A 23,214-nucleotide genomic window follows, 5' to 3' on the forward strand; every position below is an offset into this window, starting at 1 on the left:
CTGTGTCGCTTGATGCCTATCCATAAGCAATAAGCCTGCTTCATGCAAATTTTTGTGTGTATGTTCTAAATCACTGGACTCAATCAAGTGGTAGAAACTGCAGCCCAAGATGCAGTGAGCCGAAGTGGTACCAATGCACAGTCAATCTGCTTTGTGGCAGGGACATTTTATAGGTGAAAAGAATAGACAGTTTCTGAGTTATGGCCTCTATGTTCTCATTTAAGCAAAAACAAAACAACTGAGAGTTATAAGGAAACCTAGATGAGAGCCCTAATGAATTCCATATGTAAAGTCAAGATGAAGAAGAATGAATAGGTAGAGAATTGGGAAGAAAACCCAGACTACAAGGTGTCATGAAAGCCCTAAATAAATATCCATGTTGTAGAATAAGAAAAGGAACAAAAAGTCATAAACACTAAGTCTAAGCAATTAGGAAAAAATTAAAAAGAAGAGAGACTATAAAGTAGGAGAAGATTCCAGTGAGCTCAATAGAATTGAGAACTGTAGATTGTATAATTTAGGTTTCTTCTATTTTTTAACCTTATTAACAGCAAAAGAACTTGCATATTATAAAAAGCATACAACTGGGCTAACTTTGCATGGGAATCAACATTAAACCAGCTATCACTAACTAACTGATAACAACACTCCTTGGAAGAATTATAGAATGACAGAAATTAAAGGTACACAGCTGGGTAAATGATGCTAATGACAACAAACATATTGGTTAAGATGCTTTTCTGAGTTCATAGCTTAAACAGGTTAAAGTCAGTCTTCTAAAGCATAACAACATGTTGACTGTTATTATCTTACAATTATTCAATAATTAAGTGGGATTTTAATACTATTGAGTTTTTTCTGAATTTTACAAGTTGATTACTTAATTAGAGCTTTTACTAAAAATTAATGAAATATAAGTATTACTGTATATGTAAGAAAAGAGACACACTTGGCTATTGTTTTGAGGATATGCATTTAATTTTGAATTTTATAATTTAGATTCAGCATGAATTGCAATAAATGGATCTTCAGCAGAGTTACTAATAGAAAAATGAGCTTTGCCATCATAAGAAACGTAGATTTTAATGCCTGTGCAATTGCCATTAATTTTATCTCCAGAAATGACATCACAGTATGTGCCAGCAGGAAGACCAGTTTGCAAAGTTAAAGAAAATGACCTGTAAAATAAAATTTCAGATTTAACTTCAATACAATGAAAATCAAGAATACAGGCTAACACAAATAAACAGCATAACTTTATGCTGTAGAACCCTAAGCAGTGAAGTCTCATTAAGAAGAAAACCCATAAGCCTCCCTAGTAGATGTAAATAGCTTTCTAGGACCAAAAGTACCCTTACAGAAAATGTAGCAATTCCCTGGTCCGTAGTGAAAATATTACCAAAAAATCAAAGTTGAAGAATATCACTGAAGATTGGCAGGAATGGTCACACTTTGATAAAAGTGCTACCTTGTTAAAATCAAATTTGTTCTCAACTGAACTTAATAAAAATGACTTTTAAAAATTTAAAGGGTATTATTTGTTTAACCTCCTTTTTTCCCCATAAGGTCAAAAAGAATTTGGGGCATACATAAAAACAATCTAGCATTTCTATGAAGAAGTGATAGTTTGAAATATAAAGCTTTCTCACAACAATTTATTTTGGTATTTTCATCCACAAAAGAAAGAAATTAAAGAACTAGACATGGGCTTTTTTGGCAGGAAAGAGATCAACTAGATTTATATATTGATGTATTTATTTATTTTTCATCAGTGAAATATAATTTATACTAGAATGAGCTAAGTATGAGTGTCAGTTGGCCTTGGACAGAGACAATTCAACTGTTTGCAAGGAGGTCTTCCGAGCTATAGGTTAGGGTATCATTTATATTTCAGGTAAAGGATATAAGAATCACAGATGAAAGGCCAATAATGAGAAGTTTCAGAACTAAAACTCAAATCTCCTGAAGCAAATCATTAACCACAAGATACATATTATTTATGCATATGCTTTAAAAATGTTATTTGTCACAAGGAGACAGAGAAGTGAAGAAAGTATACCAAAAAACTACATACAGCAGTCATTGAGAAAAAGAGTTAGAAATAAAGATATATTAGTATTGAGGCAGCATTTTTCCATGATTAAAAAAACAGGACTATAAGACGTTCTTTTAATGATTTCACAATCCTCATATTAATTACTTTGTGTATTTTGTGGCATGTGTAGGTGAGCATATGTATGTGCATTCAATATATGCATAAGATATTGCAAGGGTGCACAGAAAGGACTCTGCTTACAACAGAAAGCCCTTAAGAAAACAGGAGAATGAAGGAGTAACAACCATCATCTTTTTACTTCTGTCCAATTTTGATCTCTATTGTGTTCTTGCTCCACTGACTAAATGATTTTTCAGATATGATAAATGTCAATGAACAGAAAAAAAATAATGAACCAAGAGCATACTGGTACAAAATATTATTTTCAATTGATATTTACTTACCAGTCATCATTGTTGAAAACAATGAATCCTCTGTTTCCTCTTCCAAAGGCCACTTGGTTGCTCCCATTATCATACCAGTTTGTAAAAGGCTGGCCATCCACTACATTGCGGAAAATAACCATGTTCCTAAAAACACAGTAACATATAAAATGTTGATATTCTTAAACTTCAACTGTTTTAAATAAAATGCTAAGGAAAGTTTACTATTAGAGGACATGTCTAAATACATATTCTCACCTTATTTGGCACCATCGATGTTCACAGACCCAGTCATTGCCACAAATAGTGTCTGGATTAATAGTAACTTCTTTAATTACGCCATTATTATTTGGTGGCCCAACCCAATCATTAACATCCTTAATTGGGGGGGGGGGAAAGCCAAATTTTAACATACATATATTTACCTCTTCCTTCTCCTTTAAACCAAACACAACCTATCTTGTTACTTGTGTCTCTGCATTCAGTGACTTAATCTAGAATCCAATGCCTTCATTAATTTTTATAGCCCTTTACTGGGTCTTCATCATCTCTCTATCCTCTGGTTCTCTTTTGCCATATTTCAAACAAAGGTAACAAATTTTTATCCTCTCCTTTTCATTCCAAGGAACTGCAAAGACTTCTTTGCTCTGTCACACAGGCTGGAGTACAGTGGCATAATTATAGCTCACTGCAGCCTTGATCTCCCAGGCTTAAGCGATCCTCCCATCAGCCTCCCAAGTAGCTAAGACTGTTGGTGTGCACCACCGCAACCTGCTAATTTTTAAAAAAATTTCAGTAGAGATGAGGTCTTGCTAGCTTGCCCAGATAGGTCTTGAACTCCTCAGGTCAGCTGATCTTCTTGCCTGGCCTCGCAAAGTGCTGGGATTACAGGTGTGAGCCACTGCACCTGGCCTGTAAGAGCTTCTTAACATCACTGTAAGCCATGCAATGTCATTGAAATGGGAAGGGCATTAGTACCAGAAACACCAGGATTAAAACATAGGCTCTATTAATAGTAGCTAAGAAAATTTAATCAATATACATAATTTCTCTGTGTCTCAGTTTCCTCATTTGTCAAATGGGAATATTGGTTTTTTGCTATAAAAATTAAGTAATATATGTGAAAATGCCTTGAACGTGACATGTGCTCAATAAATATTAGAGTCCATCATGCTTTTTAGATAAATGTACAAAACAATACATCTGAACATTTTTTATAAATTGACACCAGTTTTAATATTATGTTTTTCTGATTGGCACTTTAAAAAATCTTAATTAAAAAAACCAGAGTAACCCTAGGAAGTTTTTCAGTGTTGACCTTAGAATCATAACATATGGTGAAAAGTGAACAAAACTAAGAGTTTTTAGCATGCAGCAGTCCTGGCAATGTGGAAAAGTTATAGTAATAGAAAAAATAAAAATACTCTGTGACTCCTAACATCAGAAATAAGACCAATCAGTAGAAATTATGAGAAGTTGGCTCAATATAAAAGTACACCTTCTAAATATTAAAGCTGTTTACAATAGAATCAGTTGCTATAAGAAGTAATAGAATTCTCAAACAGAAAGGAATATAAAAAAAGCTAGCTAGATATCTGTGTGACTCATAGGAAGGAGGAATTTCTGCTTTAGTTCTGAAGTCTCTGATGCTGTTTCTGAACCCTTTAGTTTGAAAGAAAACCTTCTACTAGCTTTCCAAATATCTTTACACTCTTATTTCTCCGTTCCTTTTTGAAACTACTCATCAGATAAATGTCTTTACCATACTCCCAAATATTTTTCTCATTCTTACCTTTCTTGGAACACTCTAAATTTCTATTCTTTAGTACATATCATTCCCTTCCTCTTATTATATACTTTCCCTATTTAACTCAGCTCAACTGAATCATTACTTTGTATTCCATATAACTTTTTAAAAATATTTAACAAACATTTATATTGTTCTCACTGTGGGCAGATGATGTTTTAAGTTCTCTACAAGTGTTGGCATGTATAATCTTCCTATCAACCCTGAGGTAGGTACTTATTCGAAGTATATATTTTAATCCCTGTGTCTAGCTCTTATTTTTAAGTGTTTTTTTTTTTTTTTTTTTTTTTTTTTCCTGCGGGCTAGGGGGATGTTTGTCGTATCTCCGAAAAGGCTTGCATACTCTTTGTCAATGGAGAATATATATTTTACTCCTTTAATATAACCTGCATTACTAAAATCACAGCCCTGTATCAGGTTTACAATCAATTGTTTGTTGAATAAATATGTAATTAATAGTTGTCATTTTAAGTTAGAACAAAGATTGCCTCCTGTTTCTTGAGAAAAGGATAGTTTGAACAACTCCAAAACTTACTTTTCCATTTTGAAACTGTCTTGGCCAACGGTAGCTTGACATTACTCGTGTAAATCCATAAGGATGAGCAAGCATAAATCCAACTGCCATTTTATACAGCCTGAAAGTTAGATACTTATATTATCATAGTATATCAGAATATTCTTACCATCATTAAAAGATGTGTTAAAAAAATAGAGAACTTGGTTTTCTACCTAGCATCCCAGAAGGTAAGTATAGAGGCTCCTCCAGCCCCATGTCCTCGTTGATTGTCATGGTTATCCACAAAGACAAGTGCTCTGTCAGAAGGCATGAAACCCCAACCTTCTCCCCAGTTCCTATTTTTGAAAAATAAGATATACGTTGACGTATCGTTTCACAACAATTTGAGAGTAACTTAACTGTGCATCTCTTTCTGCATGGCATGGCATCTGAAGATTAAATTCTTTCTCTAATTAAATGGTTATTCTGTAAGATATATATATACACACACACACACACACAAACACACACTCAAATATATATACACACACACACCATACACACACACATCATATACACACATGTGTATAATCTACATATGTAGTCCATATTCGTATACACAAGTATGGAATACTTATACTCATATTACAAATATAAAATTTTTGTTATTAAAAACGGTTCTTTTAGAGGTTTCAGCACATTGTAAATTAGAGGCACTCCAGAAGGATCAATATCCATATCACATTATAGAGAATGTCAAACTAGATTAAAATAAGCCTTCAATACTGTATCGTTATAACATAAATATTTTTATATTTTTAATTCATATAATATATGTAAATTCTACAGGATGGACACTTTGTACATACTTTATAAATGATAGGAACATTTTAATAATAACCTGGCTTTAAAAGATTATATGCAAACATCAGTCAAATCCAGTATATTCAGCTCGTACTTAGATGAAAACTCCTAGGGTATGTTTAGCATTCCTAGGCATACTGCCTTGTGACAGACACTCTAAATACAAAAGATGATTGATTAGAGTTTAGGGCTCTAGAATACTTATCATTAACAATTGACTCCTTGATAGTTGTCTCAATAAGAATGTTCCAGAAGGTAAGTCACACTGAGGTAGTGTGACTAACAAATCCATGAAATACTTCATGGGAAAAGTTGTATTTATTTACTTTAAGTAAGACATCTTCTCTCCATTCCACTTGCGAATAACTGTGCCAAGTTTTGCACCATACTTGAATTCTGTCACCCGGCCATTTCCAAAGTACTCACTGCTTTTAATTGGCTCACCACCCAGATCAATTACCTAGTAGAAATTTAGAAAAAAATAACATTTTGCATAGACTTTAAAGCATTTTAACCAATAAGTTAATATTATATAAAAAATAGCTTTAAGCTATTTGTTATTTGTTTTTGTCTTGTTTTATTTTGTTTTTTAGAGACACAGTCTTGTTATATCGTCCAGGATGGTCCCAAACTCCCGGCCTCAAGCAATCCTCATGCTGTAGCCTCCCAAAGTGCTGAGATTACACTCACGATCCACCACGCCTGGTCCTATTTGTTATATGAAATGCTCAAATGGTTTTCCTATTCTTATTATCTCAACAGGTAATATTCTTATATTCTTTTTTTGATAAAGTATACACTACAATATTGAAACAAACATAATGTCAAAGTTACCTGTTGTCCTGTGAGAATACTTACCTAATTTTTAGTCTTGTACATCAATGATAATAATAACAGCTCACACTAATACAACATTTGCTATCTGACTGACATTTCTTGATAAATATTAACTCATTTCATTTTCCAAAGAAAACAAAGACATAATTATTATCAGTATCCTACATTCTGTGTACCTCCATAAAACCTGTTGTGATAAAGAATTAGATATGCTGTATGTGAAGAAGAGGAGGTTAAAGAACACTGTTTTATATAAATGACTCAGTCTTTATCGTATAGAAATTGCATTTTTAATTAAATCTTCCATTATTTTCTAATGAATAAGATGATATTTTATATGCATATATGTATTGATGTACCTCCTGATAAATGAAAGGTTTACTTCCTTCAGGGAACCATTTACTGTTTAGATTATGCAGTTTGTCCAAAATTGCCTTTATGTCTCCAGGCCACATGTGCTTGGAAGCATCAAGTCTGAACCCTGCAACACCAATGTCAATGAGATGGTTCATATATTCGGCAATCTTGGAACGCACATAATCTTTCTCCAGTGCAAGATCAAGAAGACCAACCAAACGACAATCTCTGACCTGTTGAAATAAAAATGTTATGATTGATTCAGAAAACCTCATTTTTCACCTGAGAGTCCATTTGATTATTCATTTATTCTGTGATTCCTCAAGAGATATTCTATAGTGACTTCCTTGCATTGGGCACTGGGGATGCTCACATTCTACTATAGACGTATCTTTGAAATATTTTCTAATAGAAAATAGAGAATTTAGGAAATAAAGTCGATGAGCTTTTTAATTGGTTGGGAGCTTTCTAAAAGTGAGCAAATGTGTATTGATTAAAAATCTTAAATCAATATTTAAAAGTTTTTATATATGGATTTGAGTTTCTTAAAGTAGCCAGACTTGTTAACCTGTGTCCCTAAGAGATCTAAATTCATATTTAAAATGAGGTTCAATTAGCTACATGTCTACAAGAAAAGGCATATATCACTCGTTATTCAGATGACTCTCATAAAAAAATTTACCTGAGTAGCATTATTGTAGTTCTCGATATCTCCACTTCCAGTTTTACATTTACCATCATTAAAATCCCATCCTGAATATGGGACTGCTGGAAAGTCCCTACTTCCAGGGTTGAAGTAGCTTCCACAGGTACTGCTTGTTCCTGCACTCACAGCATTACCACACATATGATTAATTACAGCATCCACATAAATATGAACCTAGAAAGCAAAGTTTCTACTTCAGTGTGACTTACAGAGAGGTAGAAATTTAAAGCATTATTGATTCAAGTTTATAGTATGTTAATAAAACTCCAAAATATTTCATGATATCTTATAACTATTTTCCTACAAGATCAAAAATCAACTGTGAAGAAGTAATGTGAACTAAACACCTACATTCCTTCTAGACACTTGGTCAAATATTTATAGTTATGGTAAATTGAGAGAACCAGAAACTACCATAGATAGGAAGAAACGCAAAAAGCCCACTTCGGGGAGACAAAACTCAGATGAGACTGGAAAGGTTACTGTTTTGGAAATTACAATCGGTCACCAGGAGAAAGCCTGCACCCTCTACTAAGCTTTTGAAGACAAATAAGGGAGCTGTTAGTCTCAAGTTATGCTCCTCATTAAATAGAGAAGCTAGCTATTCACCACGAAAAACCCAGGAATTATGGATGGCGACACAAGTCACCTAAAAATGATAGCAAATATTGTAACTGGAATTATAACTCCTAACCAGAAAAGTCTTTCCAGGAAATATAGATAGGTATAAAAGTTAAAATTTGATGTTTTGCTTTAGAAGTAAATTCTGCTTTAAACTTTAACTTATTTCTTTAGTAGATAGAGAGCACATACACAAATATTTACAAAAGTTGAACATAAGGCAATGGTTAATTTTGAGTTTTAAAGTATGAAGTATAATTAAAAATAATATGGAAAACTTTCTGCTGAAAGTAACAAGAAAGACGAGAGAGAAATCATTTTCCTATCTATTATTTTTAAAGGAAACTAGAATTCACTTACCCCAACATTGTTACATCTAGTCACCATGTTTCTAAATTCATCTTCATTTCCAGATCTTGTGCATAATTTATAGCTAACTGGTTGGTATCTTTCCGACCAAGGTCTGAAAGGGTTGTAAATTGCAACATTTTCATTTGGTGGAGAGACCTACAAATTAAACAGTCTTCATAAGTACCAAATTGTGTCTTACTCTATATCATTGAATGTTCTAGAAACTAATCAATAATATAAAAAATTCTTGAATCTTGGTATAGGCAGCTATCTCTTGAAAATATTAACAGCACATTGGAGGGCTCTTGTTGAAGAAAGATTATCTCAGAAACAAAATATAAAGTTGCCAAGAATACTACATTGTTTTTTCCTCAGAAAACTCTTTTACTTAGAATACTTACCTGTGAAGTAAAATGTTTCCCAAGCTTCACAGATATGATCAGAATACTATTTCCTATAAGCACAGTGAATTCTGCAATTGATACTATGAATAATACCCACCTGAACCCCGCCAAATCCCTTGGGAGCTAAATATCGCTCACATTCAAGAGCAATATCAACCCATCGCCATTCAAACAGATGAACAATAGATGTCCGTCCTTGTTGTGTATTTGGGGAATACTGAGCCCAGCAGAACCCAATGGTTAAGAGCAACAAAAAGAACTTCATTTTGCATTGAAGTTGTCAGTGTCCTTTCCAGAAACTACTTATATTCCTGTAAGAAGCACATTTTAAAAAGTAAATATTGGCATGAATAAATACTTGAGGGCAAACTGTTTATTCATAATCTGAAAAGGATTATCAATAATAATCCTAACAGCTGAAGAACATTAAAAACTCTGTCATGGAAATCATCTAAATGACCTTTTAGAAATTAATGTTTTTTGGTTCTGGCAGCACTTTTATTTTTCCTTACACAATGACATGCTGCTGGGGCCTAATGTTCTCACATAACAGTAGAAAACCAAAATTTGTTTTTATCTCTTTAAAGATCAAGAATTGCATACTAAAAAACTTTACATAAATTAAAAGGATGAATACATTTACAGGTATAAATGTGAACCCCTTCCAACTCAAGGCAAGTAACAGCCCACGGTGCTCTGGCAGACAACATAAGCTAAGAAAGGAAACTGGGTCCTATGGCTTGGACTTTCCAACCCTGACAGATGGACAGGACAGAAACAACTGGTTCAGGAGCCCTTACCAACCTGTAGACAAATCCCAGAACACTCAGCCCTGACACATTAATACCCTGCACAGATCAGAGACTGCTGGCCATGCAGACTCACCAAGCCAGACTTGTCTTCCACAAGCACATCTTTAGCCATGAAGTGAGCAAGCCACATGTACTAAAGACTGAAATCAAAGATATGTTCAGATACCAAGGGGAACAGTTAACTTGAATACAATGTCAAAATCAGGAACAAGTTCTACAATCCAGTGCTGATATCAGATACAAGCTTCAAAGACAACTTATTTTCAAAGGCTTATTCCAGTTTGGTGAGGCTAGCATGAGGCGTATGCATTTGCAAGAGACAAATTTTTACTTCTGAATTAACCCATGAAGCAAATGCTAGCCATCTGCTCGCAGTCCATTTAGAAGCACTTGCAGTGGACGACGGAGGGGGCCGAGTCCTTGTACTATTGCTTGCTAATCCACATCTGCTGGAAGGTGGACCGTGAGGCCAGGATGGAGCCGCTGATTCACACCAAGTACTTGTGCTCTGGGGGTGCGATCATCTTGATCTTCATGGTGCTAGGTGCCAGGGTGGTGATCTCCTTCTGCATCCTGTCGGTGATGCCTGGGTACATGGTGCCACCAGATAGTACCGTGTTGGCCTACAGGTCTTTGCAGATGTCCACGTCACACTTCATGATGGAGCTGAAGGTGGTCTGGGTGGATGCCGCAAGATTCCATGTCCAGGAAGGAAGGCTGGAACAGCATCTCGGGACACTGGAACCTCGTTGCCGATGGTGATGACATGGCCATCAGGCAGCTCATATCTCTTCTCCAGGGAGGAGGAGGATGTGGCAGTGGCCATCTCCTGCTCAAAGTCCAGGGCAACATAGTACAGTTTCTCCTTAAAGTAGTGCCCAATCTCCCTCTTGGCAGTGGTGGTGAAGCTATAGCCACCCTTGGTGAGGATCTTCATGAGGTAGTTGGTCAGGTCCTGGCCAGCCAGGTCCAGTTGAAGGATGGTGTGGGCGAGGGCGTAGCCCTTATAGATGGGCACCATGTGGGTGACCCCATCTCCAGAGCCCATGACAATGCCAGTGTGCACCCACAGGTGTAGAGGGACAGCATAGCCTGGATGGCCACGTACATGGCCAGGGTGTTGAAGGTATCAAACATGATCTGAGTTATCTTCTCTCTGTTGGCCTTGAGGTTCAGGGGGTCCTCGGTCAGCAGCACCGGGTGCTCTTCCAAGGCCGTGTGCAGCCCCTTGTAGAAGGTGTGATGCCAGATCTTCTCTATGTCATCCCAGTTGGTCACAATACCATGCTTGATGGGGTACTTCAGGGTCAGGATGCTGCACTTGCTCTCGGCCATGTAGCCCACATAGGAGTCCTTCTGGCCCATGCCCACCGTCACACCCTGGTGCTGGGGGCACCAATGCTGGAAGGAAACATGGCTGTGGGTTGTCGTCCCCAGCAAAGCCAGCTTTGCACATGCTGGAGCCATTGTCAATCACCAGCACGGCGATCTCTTCTTCCATTGCGACTGGTGGAGGAGTGGGACAGCGGAGTGGCAGGACAACATGGTGCATGGGCTGGAAGAGGTGACTGGTTTTTTCTTACTGATAAAATCTTAACCTTTTCAAACCTCTGGCAGTGTGTACACACACACACACACAAAAAAAACATATCAATAAGGACAGTAAATATATATTTAAACACATAAGGACTGTATTTATATATATATATATACACACACATATCTACACAGTCCTTATTTATGTGTGTGTGTGTGTGTGTGTATATATATAGACTCTGTGTGTGTGTGTGTGTGTGTGTGTGTGTGTGTGTGTATGTATATATGTATGGTTTGGCTGTGTCCCCACCCAAATCTCATCTTGAATGTAGTTCCCATAACCCCCATGTGTTGTGAGAGGGACCTGGTAGAAGGTAATTGAAATTGAATCATGGGGGCGGTAATCCCATACAGATGTTTTCATGATAGTGAGTGAGTTCTCCCAAGACCTGATGGTTGCGTAAGGGGCTTTTCCCCCTTTTGCTCAGAATTTCTCCTTCCTGCCATCAAGTGAAGGATGGGTTTGCTTCCCCTTCCATCATGATTCTACATTTCCTGAGGCTTCCTCAGTCATGTGGAACTGTGAGTCGATTGAATCTTTTTCCTTTATACATTACTCAGTCTTGGACACTTCTTTATAGCAGCATGAGAACAAATATATATATATACACACACACACACACACACAAACATACATATATACACAAACATATATATATTCCATATATATAACAGTGTGTATATATATAGTCTATATAGTCTTTATATATGTGTGTATATATATAAATCCTAATTAAATAACAAATAAATAAGGACTGTCTTTTACTTGTGATATCCGTCACTAATAGAAAATAACAATTGAAGCCAACTGAATTCTCAAAATATTTCTTTAACTATTTTTAAATTTTTGTCGTTTCCATTTCAAACAGACATATTATGTGATATTTCCATTTTTAAAATCAGCCGTTTCCCATCCTTAATTCAAATTTTTGGTTATTTAAATTTCTCCATTAATGATTTTAGAAAACATTTAAAATCTCAAAGCCCATGAACTGGAGAAACTAACTTTTTTCCCCTTGATCAACTCATGTGCTTAATATAGTGCATATAGTAGTAGGATTTGTGGTGGTGGTGGTTTTCTCCCTGTAGGCAAATATTTCTTGTACCTGATAAAATGCTAAATAAATAAATTTGCATACTTTTTCCTCTTAATGTAATGTAAGTGAAATGCTATGAAAGGGAGTAATAGTACAGGTGGGACAAACTTCATCCATCCATTCAACAAGTGTTAAGTGTGTGTCTGCTTTTTGCTAAGCACTGTAGGTGATATTCAGGAGACAATGATGAAAACGACAGGTTTCTGTTCTCAGAGAACTTACATTCTATTGGAAAGAAAAGAAAATATATTAGTAAATAACAGTAATAGCAACAGTACTAACAGTGATGATAAAAATAATTTCAGATAGCAATAAGAATTAGTATAAAATCATAAAATAGAAAGTGACTTTTCCATCAGGGTATTATAGACTGGGTGGTAAGGGAAGACATCCCTTAAAAGAGTGACTTTATGATGTGATTTGAAGGATTAGAAGTGTCCAGTCATTTAGAGATCAGAGAAAGAGCAACAGATAGATGAAAGAGCAAGAGTAATGTCCCAAGAAAGGAAAAAGCTAGTACATAAGACACATTAAAAAGAAATCAGTGTGGCTAGAGCACATGTGATAAAGGGTGGGATAAAATGAGATGAGATCAGAGAGGTAGGCCAGATCATGTAGAACCTTGTAGAACATGAAGAAAGAGAGAGCTGTTAGGCTGTAACATGGGGGAACTGAAAGACTAATAAACTTTAAAAGAAAATCACCCTTGCTTCTGGGAAGAAACCAGATTATAGGAGGATAAGAGTGGAAAGAGGCAGATGTTAGAAGACTTTGACAGTGGTCCAGGAAAGAGGTGAGTGGCTTAGACTAGGGCATAGACAAGGTATATTTCAGAGGTAAACAGGCAGTAGATTTATGAATAGATTAGAGCTGAAGGATGAGGAAAAAATATTAAAGATATAGGTATTTGGGGATGATACCATTTTTTAACATGAGACAAAATGAGGAAGTACCAGCTTTGATGAAGGGTATCAGGAGAGCTGTGGATCTTAACTATTCCACTGTCGATCCTGATGCTGCCCTTTGGTCCTTCCCCCAGCCAATCCTGTGAACTCTCTTCCTTGCAAAACTAGAAGTTCCTCATATTTTATATGAAATGTCATACCTTCATGACTTTCCTAGTGGTTTTCTTTCCCATATCATCCCCTTCCACATCCAACTTAGTGTGGAAGCAACTACTTTTCCTTCCACATTAAGTTGAAACCACAACTTTATGAAGCTTACCCTCATATTCCCAAACATAGCTCCTCTGCTGTATGAAAGCTTTTTAATTTATATGACATTAAGCTATATTTGACTTCTTTTGTAAGTATATTATAATTAACAATTTACTTGTTTGTCATTCTGGACAAGCTTCTTGAAGGTAGACTTCATATCTAGTATTTCCAAATCCTAGTAAAATGATTGACATTGTCTTATGTGCTCAATAAATGGCTATAACATGAAAACTCTAGGTTCCAGGTATTGTGCAAAACATTGGCATAACATGGGTTATGTCCTCATTGATTTTTTAAAAATCAATGAACTCTATATTAGAAATTGTGCAATAAACTTGACTCTAATCCTAGCAAAAGTGTTGTACACATGTTGGAACTAAGGCCCAGAGAGACTGAGTAAACTGTCCAGGCTCATATGGTAAGTGACAAAGACAGGATTTGATAATAAGTCTGATTGCAAGTCAACATTGTCTGTACTACACTAATGTTTCTCCTAGAATTCTAGAGTTGTGATGTCTAATATGGTAGCCACTAGAAACAACTGGCTACTAACCAGTTGAAATATATGTGGTTTGAACAGACATGAGTAGTAAGTGTAAAACACACTCGGATAGTGTGAAAATAAAAAGTAAAAAAATATAGTTTTATGATGTTTACAGGTTGAAATAACATACTGTGATACATTAAGCTAAACAGAATTTACCATTAACATTAATTTCCCTAGTGTCTTTTTGTTTCTTTTAATGCAGTTAGTAAAATATGTTAAATTACATTTATGATTTACATTCTATTTATATTAGATAGAGCTGTTCTAGAAGTTATGTTCAGTTAGAGAAGGGATATGTCCATACACAAAAATAAACAATAAAGTGAAAGATATGAACATAGTTTTAAGAGGGTTACGAGTAAAGTGCTTCAGGATTCAATTGATAGGAAAAGTTCTTTCTGACAGATGGGAATAAGGGGAGATAAAATTGACTTGAAGAATGGGTTTGACATCAATGAAAAGAGATGGGTAAAATTGCTTTTAAGTAAGAAAAACATGTAGAAGAGCAAGGAAAATGGCAAGAAGTCAATACAGTGTTTTAGAAACTTAAGTCAAGTGTGAGGGAGACATAAGAGTTAAATTTGAAAGGTATATTGGGGACACTCAAAATCAGGGAGAAGAAAAAAGTACTTTCCTCAGAAGGTTTTTTGGTTGTTTTAAACAGGAAAGTAATAAAAAAACTTTTAATTATATAAGACGGACCAGCAAACAAAAAGATAGGAACATTAGTAAGCAGAGCAGTGACAGAAATCTGAATTAGGATTATAGCAGTAAGAATGAAAATTAGGGAAGTGTCATAGATTGTTATATTAAAGGGCATCCAATGAATGACACTTCCCAGTATCCATACCTATATGGAGTCTCTTTCTACAAAGACTATGGAATTAGCTCGATATTTGTTTTATCCAATGGGATATCAGCAAACAAGACACAAGCAAAGTTTGATTGGGGTTTGCAGAAGGGAGTTTGATCTCCTGGAACTCTGAGATCGTACATTGTGTTGTGAGCCTAACTGGGATGAAAGATCACTTGAAGTCTAGTTGTTCCTAGTCATTCCAACAATTTGAGTTGACTCACCAGCTAATAGTAGTTGAGTGATGTGCCAGGAAAAAACATGGTGTATATAGTCAGCCCTCCATATCCATGGGTTCCACATCGCCAGATTCAACCAACCGTGGAAGAACATATTTTTAAAGAAGGATAGTTGCATCTGTACTGAACATACAGACTTTTCTGTCATTATTCCCTAAACAATGTAACTATCTGCATAGCATTTATATTACAGTAGATATTACATCTCTAGCAATATAGAGATGATTTAAAGTATACAGGAGGATGTGCATTGGTTATATGCAAATACTATGTTATTTTATATAAGGAACTTGAGCATCTGTAGATTTTGGTATCCATGGGAGGTCCTGGAACCAATCTCCTGGAGATACTGGAGAGATGACTGTAAAAGGCTTGGTACTATCTGTGGTTTCAGGCACCTGCTGGGGGTCTTGGAACATATACCCCTGGAATAGAGGGGAAATGTTTATGTAAAACAGAGAGGGGAGATATAACAGACTTGGTGGAGACTGTACAGAAAATGGTGGTTAATCAGATATAAGAGAATAGAGAACACAGAGTCAAATGGGGACTCTGTGATTTAAAGTTTGGGTGAATATTAGAATGACAATGTCTTTATGACTGATAGTGCAATCTAAAGGCAGATTTGGTTTAGAGAAACCGATGAACTAATATGGGGACATACTGAGTTAGAGGTACCACTTTTAAAACAAATGGATATATAAAAATAAAAAAAGATATGAAGAAAGAAGCAGAGAATTGGGAGTTTTCAACAAAGCAATGACAGTCTAAGAAATGGAACACAAAATACTTAACTGATTTAACACAGACACTGAACAGAACAGATGCTATCCCTAGGCAACTACTACACAGAGGGCAGTGTACACTGGCTGAATTATCAGGCCTGGAGAGTTGTACCCTTGAGGGCTGACAAAATACCAAAAAAGATATTGGGTGAAGCCACCAATCTTTATAAATGATGGGGTATAAGGAGTAGGAAGGATAGAATAAAGAGGTGCCTTCAAAGTAGCAAAGGGAGTTTTATTACCCGAGATGATTTTTAAAAACAAATAGGGAAGGAAAATTTGCAGGGAGTACAACAGACTAACTGGATACAGGTGAGTATCAGAATCTAAATAGAAGACTGACTAGATAGTGACACAGGGCTGATGGTGTAAAGAGTTGACAGAGAAGAGGGGCACCATTTGAACTTTATGCTTGACTCAAGGCTCCAAATGTGAAAACATAATTATTAGGAGTTAAGACAAACTATAAATCCTGACTTTTCCATTTATAACCTGTGTGATGCTGGAAAATAACCTCTCTAAATGTATCTATTAACTAGAAAAAGTAATATTTACCTCATAGAGTTACTGTGATTAAACAAATAATGCAAATAAAGCTGTTATCCCAGTGTATGGATATGGTAAAAGCTCAATATGGTTGATAATGTTATTTTTGTATTGGTATTTTTACCTGGTCCTATTAAAAATCCTATCAACTCATACTGTCTTCCCGCCTTCACTCTACTAACACTTGGCCATTCTGTCTTCCCCTTCTACCCTTCTTAACTTCTAATACTTTCTACTTCTCAGAAGTATTTTCATTTCCACTTTCTACCTGCAATTTTTTCCTTCCTTCACACTATTCTTCTTGCTTATTGGCTTAGGATTTCTGGCAGATCCATGTTAGTTTTAAAATATACTTTTCAACAATGCCAGATCAATGAACTCTGTTCTTGTAATAGCAAATCAGCATTTTTCACAATGCATTTGGAATGTTGGTAAAATAAGGGATAATTTGCAGACATAATTTAGAGAATTTAGCACTCCATGAAAGGTAGAGTTAAACACACATATAATAAGCTTCTACTAAGAGTCAGGCATTGTCATATATTTTCTCATTTAATCTTAATTTTCACCTCAAACAAGCAATCTGAAGAGCTATATACCCCATAGGAGAAGCATTAAAACAATTAAAGTATATTTATGTCTTCTGAAATAAAAATCTGCACAAACAATTCTTGGCATCTTTGGCATCAAAAACACAAAAATAAGGATTTAAAATAGTTGTTATGTCTACTTTCTGAAATAATTATCCTAAAAGAGATATCCTTAGAGAAGCTATTCAGTTATTAGTAATATACAGCATTATTGCCCATATTTTGTACTTCCTAGAATGCTCTACAAAGAGAAAACTTCCCTTTACTCTAAAGCTCTAATGGGTACTATAATGTGCCAAATGACATATCTTGGGAATTCCCTAAGAATATGAAATAGGACATTTGATAATATCCTGACGACAAAGCAATAGTCACTAAAGATTTATATTTGGAGTGTCATCTGGGCTCATATAAAAAATAAAATATATCCACTATCAAGAATTAACTCAAAATTAGCCAGTTTCTGAGGGTCTCAAAAGTATTTTTTCAATCAATATCATATATGAGTTATTTATTTTATTTGACATCCATAATATAAATGGCATTATAGGGAAACGGCTCTAGTGTAAACTCAGTATCCCTCTTGACACATCAAGTACCATAAATTTAATCATTTAGCTCAAAGTCTACTTAAATCACACCAAAGCCTTGACTTAAATAAAATGAAAGAGCTCTATTAAAATGTTAAGCAGAAAGCGGCAACTTCCAAATAACTTGTCTTTCTAGAGCTTCCTTTCTACTTATATAAGTATCAGTTATTTACAAGTTCTTTCCCCCATCCAAAGTAGCCTCACATTTGTACCAGATACTATAGTTTTTTAACATGCAAATGAATTAACATTGACAAAAAAAAAAGACTAATTATGTATTAATGTCATTCATAGTTCTTAGCCTAGATGCCTTATAAATATCTTTGGAAGTAATTTAAGTGTGATTAAAAATTACAACTGAAATACTTTAATGTCACATTTATGAACTTGATCAAGTTAGTTGTTTCTCTTACTAAAAAATAAAGTCTTAATTCCTGAGTTTTGCAATAAATTAGGTACAATTTTCTCAAAATAGTAAACCTTCAACCACCAGCCCTTCCCCCAACAGTTTTCTGTTTTTCTTTTGAAAATAAAATAAGAAAGAAAATAAACCTGAACTCAGGATAAGTTGAAATGTAAAGGTTAGAGAAAAGAAAGCACAGATAATCAAGTTTGCCTAACAGATCTCTGAAATCAGAGAAACCTTTTAAGCCAAGGCTAAGACACATTTTCAATATAAATAGTACATTTTGTACTGCACAGCACTGAAACATGATTTGTCAACAAACTGAAAATAGATTGTGAAACTCTATATCAAATCATGTGACAGAAACCACTTATTTCAAGACAAAAAGTTGGAGGAGGACTTACATAATACTCAAAAAACATTAAAACTTACCACGTTAACTTCTTTCAATCAGCAATCTCCCAAACCCACAGTTCAGTGTTTTACAATCATAAAATAAAAATCTCACAGTTCTAGTTTCGCTTTTTCTTCAGTTGCAAAAAAAAATTGCTGAATTTAGAATCTTATAGATTTTCTATAACCTCTTACTTTCAATATGTGGCCCTACAGTCCTACTCCAATTCTCCAAATCAGATTTGTACAAGGAATCTTCTCTGAACTCCAGTATTACAACAGATTGATCACTACACTCCTGTTTCCTAAGCAAACCAGTCTTCTCTCCTCTGCTCAGTTTGCTGCCCTGCCACTTCTTACAACACTATATATCTCGTCTGCTTTCTGTCTTCCTTCCTTTTTCTACAATATCCTCTCACAATCTCTACTACTTTTTTCCCTGAACCATTTACATTTATAACAATATATAGGGAATATATAGAGAATAAACATATAGGGACTAAAATAATCTTAATAAAATAACCTTAAAAATAAAATAACCATATAAAATAAAATAACCTTAAAGACCAGATTGGCATAGGGCTGGGTTAAATTAGTTAAATGAGACTAGAATGTAAGCAAAGTCACTAAATCAAAAATTTAACTTTTTGAGACCAGCCTGGCCAACACAGCAAAACCCTGTCTCCACTAAAAGTACAAAAATTAGCTGGGCATGGTATCTGGCACCTGGAATCCCAGCTACTTAGGAGGCAGAGGCAGGAGAATTGCTTGAACCCGGGAGGAGGAGGTTGCAGTGAGCCGAGATTGCGCCACTGCACTCCAGTCTGGGCAACAAGAACGAGACTCCGTCTCAAAACAAACAAAAAACCAAAAAAATTTAACTCCATGCATCAGCATCTACTAGATGCTTCACCATGTACATTTTTTTTCTATATGAACCTTAGAAAAAAATTAAAGTCTATGGATTTCATACTAGGTCTTCAATTAGAAAATGAGGATATTGTTGATAAATAGAAAAATAAAATAACCACTAACAACATATAGTTACTATGTGCCATTTCTATGCATTATCACTTTTACTTATCACACATGCATACCCTACATGACAGAAATATGATTATCCTCATTTTTAAAATGAGAAAACAGAAACACTAAAAAATTAAATAATGGGATTTATTAATGGTCAAATTGTAGTACATGTTGGGGCTGAATTTCAAAGCCAAGAAGCCTAACTCTACAGTGAGCTCTTACCTACTAATCAGTCTTATATTCCCTTTCATTGGATTGTTAGAAAAATCAAATAAAATATTCTGTGAAAATATTTTAAAATCTGAGTTCTGCTTAATCTGATTAATTTTTAAAAGATTAACAGTAGTAAAAATTCTTCAAAAATAATGTCTTGGAGGATTAAATATACAGGAGTAATTTCAAAAATAAAAACGACTGCAAACTGGAATAAAAACAGTGTTCAAGTATTCTAAGGTCACATTATTGTCTTTGGCAATGGACACAGGCATTAACTTTGGACTTTGAGAATATGCATGGGTATACTCAGTGCTAATCATTAACAAAACAGAAAGTGTGCCTAATTCCTGTGGTATAGGGTAAAAAAATTCAATGTAAATTGATTACATTTCTGCTAAATGCATTTTCAGACAGATTTTTTAAAAACAGAGACAGAAAAAAGGTAAAGGTAAAGCTAGAACCAAATAAATGATGTAAATTCTAACCAAAGGAAAGACAGTGAGGCTTTATTAGTATTGGACAAAGATCTAAGGCAAAATTAATGCCAAAATAAAATGGTTGTACATTTATAATTAAAAATGTCTGACTCTCTGACTAGAAATTCAACAAATATATGTGTTTACTCACCTTATAACATGTTTAAAATTGCTAAAGCAAAAAATTGACAGTACAATAATAGGCAAATCCACAATTATGAGAGAGTTTTAACATAACAACCTTATTAAGAGCAAGCAGATTACAACAAGTTTTAATTAACCTGACCAAATGCACATATGGAGAAGACTTTTTTTTTAATTGTCTATATACAGTCAGAAGTTGAGTCTTTTAAAGGATTGAAATAAAAAAGAATATTCTAATTGGACTAAGATCATATAGTATGCACTTGTTAATATGAACATTTCCAAATATTTTGTTGTTATAAGAAGTGTTATAATGAACATCTGTATACATGTTTACACATAGATAATCTGTAGACTAAACGTAGTGAAAACTTGAAGCACATTTTTATATTTTCATATTATGCAAAATTGCCCTTACAAACCTATGTTTTTACTCTCTAGTAGCAATATATTATAGTACCTTTTGTCACACTCCCACCAAAAATTAATATTATCATAGCTCTGATTTTTGCCTAATAGATTAAAAATGATTTGTGCTTTTCCCAATTACCAGCAAGGCTGAACATCATTTCACATTTTTTGGCCTTTTGATTTTTCTCTTAAATTTGCTTCCTTTTCCCATCTTGTTTTGCTTTTATTATTTTTCTTATTGAATGTTTCCAGTTCTTATGTTATTATCGTTTGTCGTGTATTGCAAATATACTGTCCTAATACATCACTGCTTTTTGAAGTCTTTCCAGTGTAAATTTAAGTAATCATGAATGCTGGTATGAATCAGGACAGTGCCAAAGGTATGCCTGTATTATTATTTTTTGTCCAACTACAGTCATGCATTGCTTAATGACAGGAGTATGTTCTGAAGAGAAAGCTCTTAGGTAATTAAGCCACTGGGCAAATGTCATAGGATGGACTTCATTAACCTAGATTGCATAGCCTATTCCTCCTAGGCTACAAACCTGTAAAGCATGTTATTGTACTGAATACTATAGGCAACTGTAACACAGTGTACTTGTGCATCTAAATATATTTAAACATAGGAAACTTCCGATAAAAATATGGCATAATAAACTTAACTGGACCACCATCATATATGCGGTGCACGACCGTATTCACCATGCAAAACGTTTTAAGTTTTAAAGTGATTATTTGTTTAACTACAGTGGTTCCTCGTCCCTCCATATCCATGAGGAATTGGTTCCAGGACCCACCATGAATACTTAAAGCAACAACTGCTCGAGTCTTTTATATACAATGTAGTATTTGCATATAACTTTTACATCATCTCAGATTACTTATAACTAATGCAACGTAAATGCCATGTCAAAACTTGTTATACTATGTTGTTTAGAAAATAATGACAAGAAAAAAACTCAATACATGTTCAGTATAGATGCAACCATCCTTTTTCTTGTCTTATCCTTAGATCTTGTTTAATTAGATTTAAGACTAAGTGGCAAGGAGGATGGGAAGAGAGACAGAGGAACAATGTATTAATGACAGCTTTTTTTTTTTTCAGTTGGGGTCTCCCTATGTCACCCAGGCTGGAGTGCAGAGATGCAATCATGGTTCATAGCAGCCTTGAACTCCTGAGCTTAAGTGGTCCTCCCTCCTCAGCCTCCCAAGTTGTTGGGATTACAAGCATGACCTAGTATGTCCAGCAATGGTAGGTTTTTGTTGTTGTTGTTTACAAAGTTAAATGTCATTTTTTATATTGAAATATCTTTTAATACTTTTTTTTTGAAATATTACTGATTACTTAGAACCCAAAGTCTGGACCATTGAACAAATTTATTCCAATAGTCTCTTTCACTGTTAATATTCTCTGATCCTATGATTTATTCTTCTCTTGACTTTCTACATCCTAATGGAAATATGAAAATCAAAGAGCTTAAGGAAGTGTTGTGGCTGTATCGATCAGGACAGAATAGGTTATTCTGCAGTAATAAAAGAAACAAATTTTTCAGTGGCTTACAATAACCAAGTTTCTCATGTTCAACTAGGATCAACAAAGGCACTCTTATTAGTCCCTTTGTAATGTCATAAAAACTTCATTTTGACACATGCTTTAGCAATTGGGAAGTCCCCAAAGTAAAACAATCTTTCTGCTCACATTTCACAGCCAAAGCAAATCACATGGACATTCCCAAATTCAACAGGATGGGAGTATTTCATTTGCAGGGAGGATCACTAATATTTCTGAACAATAGTACACTTCATATATGAGATCAGAAATAAAAACTGTAAGAGGAAAAATAAAAGAATTTTCATTGGACTGAACATTTGAAAAATAAGAAATGCGAGCTTAAATATATATTTTTAAAGAAAAATACAATATGTAGAGCTTCTCACATTCAACCTCCATCTCTTACACCTCCATCCTTTCCTTCGATAGCAAGACATTCAATTTCTTCCAAGTTTGTATGATAATTTCTATGCATGTTTTTGTGACTTACTTCATCTGATGTTCCCATAAATAACATATAATGGAATTTTTGTAGTTACCTTTTTCTAAGCTTTGAAAAGTTTCATAAAACTGCTCACATCTTCTTAAATTTTGGATATTCAAAGATCCTGGTATATAAATACCATATTAAGTGCTATTTTATAATTTACAAAAAATTAAAATTTCTTACTATGTAAAATATTTTTTTTTTTTTTTTTGCATCTTACTCCATCACCTAGGCTGGAGCGCAGTGGCCCAATCTTGGCTCACTGCAACCTCCCCCTGTGGGTTCCAATGATTCTCTTGCCTAAGCC

At 34.7% G+C, this 23,214-nt stretch overlaps 1 protein-coding gene and 1 pseudogene across 2 annotated transcripts; both read right to left on the reverse strand.

Moving 5' to 3' along the window:
* Positions 1–953: 953 nt before the first annotated feature.
* LOC100453690 (pancreatic alpha-amylase) lies at positions 954–23,088 on the reverse strand. Of its 2 annotated transcripts, XM_024246143.3 has the most exons (11): positions 18,632–23,088; positions 9,019–9,232; positions 8,527–8,673; positions 7,522–7,719; positions 6,842–7,072; positions 5,972–6,105; positions 5,015–5,137; positions 4,821–4,920; positions 2,737–2,855; positions 2,500–2,625; positions 954–1,178 (listed from the first exon to the last, which is right to left on the reverse strand). In XM_024246143.3, the coding sequence occupies exons 2-11, from the start codon at positions 9,184–9,186 to the stop codon at positions 989–991; spliced, it is 1,536 nt and encodes a 511-aa protein (XP_024101911.2). In that variant the 5' UTR covers positions 9,187–9,232; positions 18,632–23,088; the 3' UTR covers positions 954–988. The 2 variants fall into 2 exon arrangements, with proteins under 2 accessions (XP_024101911.2, XP_054386591.1); XM_054530616.1 differs by lacking the exons at positions 6,842–7,072; positions 18,632–23,088 and having other exon boundaries at positions 9,019–9,226.
* LOC129049871 (actin, cytoplasmic 2-like) lies at positions 9,361–11,345 on the reverse strand (annotated as a pseudogene).
* Positions 23,089–23,214: the final 126 nt, after the last annotated feature.

This window comes from Pongo abelii, chromosome 1 (assembly GCF_028885655.2).
Source record: "Pongo abelii isolate AG06213 chromosome 1, NHGRI_mPonAbe1-v2.0_pri, whole genome shotgun sequence".
NCBI lineage: Eukaryota > Metazoa > Chordata > Mammalia > Primates > Hominidae > Pongo > Pongo abelii.